General features: G+C 34.7%; 1 protein-coding gene across 1 annotated transcript in view; it reads left to right on the top strand.

Moving 5' to 3' along the window:
* LOC107686720 (thiamin pyrophosphokinase 1-like) overlaps positions 1-7,585 on the top strand; it is a 94,509-nt gene that overhangs the window by 57,257 nt on the left and 29,667 nt on the right. The window contains exon 9 of the mRNA XM_016483826.1: positions 943-1,054. Within this exon, the coding sequence (XP_016339312.1) occupies positions 943-1,054 (112 nt within the window). The remainder of the gene's footprint in view (positions 1-942; positions 1,055-7,585) is intronic.

Below are 7,585 nucleotides of genomic sequence, written 5' to 3'. Positions count from 1 at the left end.
CATAAACACATTTCATTACACCAAATACACAAAATAATGTTCTTTTTAGCAACATCATATGACCCCTTTAAGATAGTTAGTGCTGATTTGCTTCTAAGTGAGCTGGCAGGCTTATAGACTGGCATAATATATTTCAAATATTCTGTAGTCATACAATAAATTTAGACAGAGATTTAAAGGGATAGTTTACCCAAAAATGAAAATTCTGTCATTAATTCCTCACCTTTGTGTTGTTCCAAACCCGTTAGACCTTCTTTCATCTCTGGAACACAAGTTAAGATATTTTTGATGAAATCCGAGAGCTTTCTGACCCTGCATAGACAGCAAAGCAACTACCACATTCAAGGCCCAGAAAGTTAGTAAAGACATTGTTAAAATAGTCCATGTGACATCAGTGGTTCAACCTTAATTTTATGTGTCATTAATTACTCACCCTCATGTCGTTCCAAACCCGTAAGACATTCATTCATCTGCGTAACACAAATTAAGATATTTTTTGATGAAATCCGAAAGCTTTCTGACCCTGCATAGACAGCAACAGAACTACCACGTTCAAGGCCCAGACAAGTAGTAAGGACATCGTTAAAATAGTCCATGTGATATCAGTGGTTCAACCGTAATTTTTATGAAGCTACGAGAATACTTTTTTATGTGCAAAGAAAACAAAAATAACGACTTTATTCAACCATTTCTTCTCTTCCCTCTCAGTCTTTGGCGCGCGTTCACGAGAGTACCACGACACATTTTAACAATGTCCTTACTACCTTTCTGGGCCTTGAACGTGGTAGTTACGTTGCTATCTATGCAGGGTCAGAAAGCGCTCGGATTTCATCAAAAATATCTTAATTTGTGTTCATTATTTTCCCACCTCTACTAGATTTTTTTGAATAGAGTCTCATTCCATTCTATGACCATCTCCTGCTCTTTTGCTCACACTTACAGGGCAGACAGCACCATCTGAACGTGAACACTGGCTTGGAAGGAAAATGGTGTAGTCTGGTTCCTGTGGGCAGCCCTTGTCTAACCACCACTTCTGGGCTTAAATGGAACTTGGGTGAGTCGCGCGCCTGTAGGCCACAGGTCTGTCCACCCACTCAAACACCTAAACACACACACACGGACATCCCAGAGGACCGTCTCCCAGTCTGCACCATCCACTGTGCTCTATTTACATGGCCTGTCCTAGTTAGGAGACATTCATTACCCCTGACAGCTCAAATCTCCAGCAAACTCCCACTAATGTTACAGTTGATGCAGTTTGTCAGGCCTAGATTTAGAAAGGGCTCACATTTACATCATTGGGTTTTAGCTTCTCAATAGCATTTGCTTTTCGAATTGTTCATTTTGTTTCATAAAATAAAAACACTATTTCCTCTAGGAATTGCCCATTGAGAGGAAGGCTCTCAGATTAAACAAAAGAAAATAAACAAACAGTTTTGAGGACATTGGTTTTGTACTGTGTACCAGATATACTGCACTGTGCAATCCATCTTCACTTCAATGCTAGACAGTTTTTGCTTCCTTTTTAAATTATATAAAGGAACATGGAGGTTTTTATGCTTTTCTGATATTAAATGTGAAGTTTGTAATTGCTGCATGATCAAGATCACCAAAATCTTCCATTGTTCTGACAAACAAATTGTTTGAAGAAACTACACACTTCACCTTTAAGGATCAACTTCACCTTTTCTTTAAAAATGAATCAAACTTTGGTCATCTAAATGCTTGTCTTTAGTGGTTATGAAGGGTTGTAGCTCTGAGTGGGTGAAAGTGGGCCGTCTCCTACGTGCATTAAATGTTAAATGTGTGCCAAACGACTGCTCTGACTGAAGACATTAGAAGGAATAGTAATGTAGCCCAACTGTTTGCCTTTGATCTGCTAATGCGAGCTGTCAACGAGAATAATCTCCAACAAGTTTTCTGCGGAGGCCGGGGCTCATCGTGAAAAAGCAAGCGCCCCTCCTCCTGTTAAATCCTGCAGAGGGCACAGGGGGTGTTGTTGCATTGGGACTGAAGTGACAGATACATGACTGAAAAGTTTAGCTTTATTGTGTCAGCGGCCTGCCGCTTTTGCAAAAGGAGGATTTTCTGCCCGATTGTGATGGCTCTGGACTATGACCTTTGACCTTGACTTTAAAACAAACAGCTTTAATAAGCTCAGTGGTGTAGGGGTTTTGAAGAAGTTGGCGTACTGTGAATGTGAACTATAACTGGTCTGTAGAAATCATGGGCCTGTATGATAAGTTTAGATTCACATTGTTTTTATGTGATACAACCAACATAGGCTTACTGAAAAATGTGTCTATATCTACATTTTTGCAAAACTATGCAAACATACCTGTACAATTTACTGCAGTTGCACTTTCAGTTTTAATTGCATTTCATTGCACAATATTTTATGACCTCAAAACACTTTTACTGTAGTACATGATTTGTAAACCAATACATTTTGACATTTGCATCACATAACCAGCTCCATATGTATGGCTTTTCTGACATAGTAAACTTGCTCAGTGGCTCACCTGGTACAGAATTGCACTTGTGATGAGGAGCACTCAGTACGAGTCCTGTGAAACAAAAGATATAATAAAACTGTTCAAAACTTTCAAATCCATTTTAGTGGAAGCAAACTAAAATGGCATAGTTGCTTCAGCAAATGCGTTTTTTCTTTTATCTTTATGTTTGCTTTTTAACACTATCAGTCGATTAGGTTTATGGCAGGGTTTAGTCTAGGTGGAACAATATTTTCAAACGCAATAAAGTATTAACCTTTTAGCGCCACTCACTGAATGTGTAATTTTTCAGCAACTAACATCATAAAATTGTGCCAAATTCATATTCAATTGTTTCAGATGAAATGGAACATGCTTTTCGCACCACTCACTTTGGAAACAACAAGCAATGTAATATAATTTTGGAGAAATGTCACCACAGACACGTTTTTTGAATATAATGGTTAAATGCTTACATTTGCATTTAAGTTTGATTATATTATTATATGGGTAATTTTTTTTAACTATACATAAATAATACATAATTATATGATAAGAATTAAAATTATATATAAATATTATTAATATCAATAGTGTGAACAATTAAATTATCTGTATTATTTAATAAATGAACATCACAAACATAAATATATCTATCAACAAAATGGTTATAGGTATTTTTAAATTAGTAAAAAATAAAAAAAAATTCTGACTGTTCTATAAATAGGTGACATTTTCAAAGTGAAATTTCTAGAAGCTGCGTGACAGCCCCATATGCACTATTAAAAAGAACAAGTAATGAACACACAAATTATACAACATGCATATTTGTCGCATCTCTTGGTGCTGTGTTTATTAGTCTTGTTTTGTCTCATTACACTTAGCTTTGCCCAGACTCCCTTGAGTTTTGAGTGTGATAATGAGAGAAACATTTTCTGAGAGATAAACTACCAGTAATCACTTTTGTAATTTCCTGTATGAGTTTGAATAATGCTGCCTTTGGGGGTTTAGAAATATCGAGTACAATGGAGACCAGTTTCTGGGTAGGTCCTATTTTTATTTTATTTATTTTTTTTTGTAATAGTAAATATAATAGAAATGTATCACAGCAGACTATTTCTTTTCATTTTAGCTGATTATTTGTTTTTGAAAATCCAGTTTTAGTCGCTCACTCTGGATAATGCATTTATAAACTACAGGAATGAGCTTTGTTGAACAGCTTTATCAAACATATAACTCTTTCTAAGAAGTATTGCGATGATGATGATGCAAACATATGCCTTTTATATATTGAAACTGTTTTCTTTTTTTAATATGTTTTAAAATGTGACTTCCTGGCATGGCAAGAAACATTTGTCATTATAATAATCATTTCTAAGTATTATCAATGTTTTAAAAAAACAGTTGTTCTGCTTGCTTAATATTTTTGTGGAAACCATGATACATTTTTTCAGGATTATTAGATGAATAGAAAGTTTCAATAATAACTTTTAATAACTTTTGATCAATTGAATGTGTCCTTGCTAAATAAAAAGTATTAATCTCTTTCAAATTATTAATTTATTAAATAATAATTAATAATTAAATTAATTATTAATTATTATTATTAATTATTTTCAAAATATATATATATGTATTTAATTTCCTATTTTGTAAAAACTCAATTCACTTAAAACATTTGACTCTTCTCACCCCTTTCTTCTCTCAGTCAGTCTTAATTGTTCTCAATATTTTATGGATTATTCACAACCACAGAAGTGTTTACATATTAGTGAATGTTTCCAGATAACAAGTGCAGAAGTGTGAGTTCATCTTCTCACAATAGCCTAAGGTTGATGTACAGTTAAGTTCTGTGTAAGAGAATTCCACATGTTTAGACTGGAGTTACTCCATTCAGTGCCTCCTCTTGGGAAAAAGACCTGCCAAGACACTTAACCTTAACCAACTTACCACCAGCAGCTAGATGACACTTATAACCCTCATAAACAGTGCTCATAAACACACACACACACACACACACACATAAGGCATGGCAGATGTGTGTACATTGAGAAGAGTTCCAGAGTATGTGTTTATAAAACCTTTGGGAATATATTAATGAATGCATAACAGGAAAAAATGCCAGGGTGAGGTAATCATGATGGGCTGCCAAGGAAAGCACCGCAACTCCTGGCTTGTGTTCATGTATTACAGTTATTTGAGATAACAAGCCACGAAATGTTCAGCTACACTAAGGGCATGACTACTGTTTTCTCTGAAAGCGTTGACCTGCTCCTACTCAAACTGAAAACTGAGACTTACAGTGTTACATTTGGTGTTGAATGTAGAATTAAAAGGCTGTTGACCTCAATGCTCAGTCCATGAGAAAGACAAATTAATTAATTTAGCCATTAACCATATTTTCTTCTTTAATAATTAATGCATTTATGATTTGTAAATATTAAATAGTAATATTTACCTAGTTGTGTTTTTGTTCTTGCAAAATAATTGCATAAGAGTCTCCATTTAGTGGATTTTCTGAAAAGATTTTGTAAACTTAGTTTTTGGAAAGTTTGTTTGCTGTCTATTAAGACTAATTACTATGAATTTCATATTGTTGCAACTTCTATGAGCTTTGTGGCTAGGGAAATACACAAGCCCTTGTGATTTAAATAATTTAATTTGTGTTTTAGCTCAAAGCATGGTGACTTATGGGGACGTGTAAATAATTGCTAATTAGAATTCATAACTGCATTAGTTCTATTTAGTGCTTTTAATAAAGTCTCTTCTAAGTTGTGTTTAGTGATTAACATTCACTTGTAGTGTTCTAACATAGCTGTTGCTCTCTATACTGCTACTTGATGAAAAAAGTAACTTCTTGTTGGAAAAACTGCAGAAGAGAAAGTGTACTAAAAACATGTAAAGTTTGTAGCATCACTAGTTTTAATTAGTCCCCAACACCGTACCGCTTCTGTATGCTAATCTTATTCTTTGCTGTTACTGCTTTCTTTCGTTGACATTGCTTGTTTGCACTTGAATTTGATTTGATTTGTTGAATTTGCGCAATTTTGGGGAGAAAAACATCAACACCCTAAACATAAAATAATTTTTGAGTTGTCTACAAATAGGACACTCATAACCAGTGTTGGGGTTAACGCATTACAAGTTACGCGAGTTACGTAATCAGATTACTTTTTCAAGTAACTAGTAAAGTAACACGTTACTTTAAAAATTAAAGAAAATATCTGAGTTACTTTTTCAAATAAGTAACTCAAGTTACTTTGTTTTCCGATTTATTCATTGACAGCTCTTCTGTCCCCATGTTGAGAGAAATGTGGAATAAGTTGCAGAGGTACTTCCTTTAGACTGAGGCTTATTAATTTCACTTTTGGTGTGAAAGGGTATGGTGGCCCAGTAGTGCACAACACAATGAAATCGCCTCAACACAACGCATACGACTAATTTCTTTGTGCTGCACTAATTTCTTTTTTTTTTTTTTTTTGTTGTGTTGTGTCTGGTTTCCATTGTGTTACGTTCATTTCGTTGTGTGGTGGCTTGTTTTTATTGTGTTGTGGCTTCATTTCGTTTTGTTGCGTCTTGTTTCCATTGTGTTTGTGGCTTGTTTCGTTGTGTTGTGGCCAGTACCGCGGGAAGTAGGGGTGCTGCAGCACCCCCTGTCGTGTAGCCCGAAAAAAAATGGGGTGGCTGGGGGGTGCGGTGTTGAAAATAAATAAATTAAAATTTTGCAACAAAAAATAAATTAAATTCATTTTATTCATTTGTATATTCATTAAAATTAATTGAAAAATAGCCTAAGCCTACAATGACATTATAAGCAAAGCATTATAAGTTAAGTTGAATCAAATTGACTGTGAAAGTCGTTTCAACTTATTAACTGACTTAAAAATCATTTGGTGCCATGAATTTTTGATCAAATTATTACCTGTAACATCTGTGCCGTACCCATATTAAGAATTAACCATTTCTACAACCATTGCAAAGAGACAGCAGAGAAAGGGTGACAGCATCTTCAGCAGCAAGCAATCTCGCATTCTTGGATCTGTAGCGCTTATTTTGGTGTTTAATGTTAGATCTTTCCTATTCTTGTAACGAAATTAATGCTTAAGGTTGATTACTCTTAATGAAAAAAATCCCACACTCAATATCAGCAATAGCCTACTACAATGACAAAGTTGCTTATATTAAACACAAAACTTTTATGAACAGAACGAATAAGACTGACGTATACCGCGTTGTAACACAAATAAATAAAAAGGTTTTTGGGTTTTCAAACGAATGCCTAGTTTGTGGCTCATTAGGCTATTATTAATATTTAAAAAAAACATACAATAAAATAGTAGCTACAATGACATATATTCATTTATATTAAAGGTGCAATAGGAGATCTTGGAAAATGCTAATGTAACCCAGGTCACTAAAAAGTTAAAATAGAAGCTTGAAAAAATTTTATGCTTCATATGTAGAATAGAAAGAATATCCTCAACTCTACTCAAAATGTTATACCAATAATAAGAGAGATTGATTAAAAAATAATTTTATTTTATCCAAACTGAAACTAGTCAGAGTAATCTGAGATCGCTGATTGGATGAAGCTAGAGGTTAGTCCCGCCCCTAGAGATCGTTAGAGAGAAGATGTGAGAGAAATCAAACGAGTGCGTTTGCTTTACAGAGCTCAGATAATAAGAGATAAACATATAAATTGAGTGTGAAACTTTTGAAATTGGATTGTATTGAACACAAGATTTTAGTGTTGATACTTTTAAGTAGAAGAAAAGGAAGATTTGCGCAAAGAGAAGCGGAATCAACGTGTTTAATAGAATCGCTTCATTTTTTTTCCCTTTTCTTTGTATGGATTATTTTCTCCTTGGCCGGGTTTTTTTTTCCCTTGTCTCTTCCCTTTTTCTTTCTGTGCATATGTGTCACAAAGCAAGGCCAGACACAACAGGTAAGTGCAAATCAGGATGGTTTATTGACTGGGTAAGGGGATGACTGGAATAGGTGTGTTAAAGGCAGGTGAGTGTCAACACAGTGAATGGTTCCAGGGTGCTTATCTGAGTTCTGATGGTGAGGATCGGATGCCGGTTACGTTGGAA

Source organism: Sinocyclocheilus anshuiensis, unplaced genomic scaffold (assembly GCF_001515605.1).
Source record: "Sinocyclocheilus anshuiensis isolate Anshui unplaced genomic scaffold, SAMN03320099.WGS_v1.1 scaffold990, whole genome shotgun sequence".
NCBI classification, from domain to species: domain Eukaryota; kingdom Metazoa; phylum Chordata; class Actinopteri; order Cypriniformes; family Cyprinidae; genus Sinocyclocheilus; species Sinocyclocheilus anshuiensis.
This window is presented reverse-complemented; position numbering and strand designations above follow the sequence as displayed.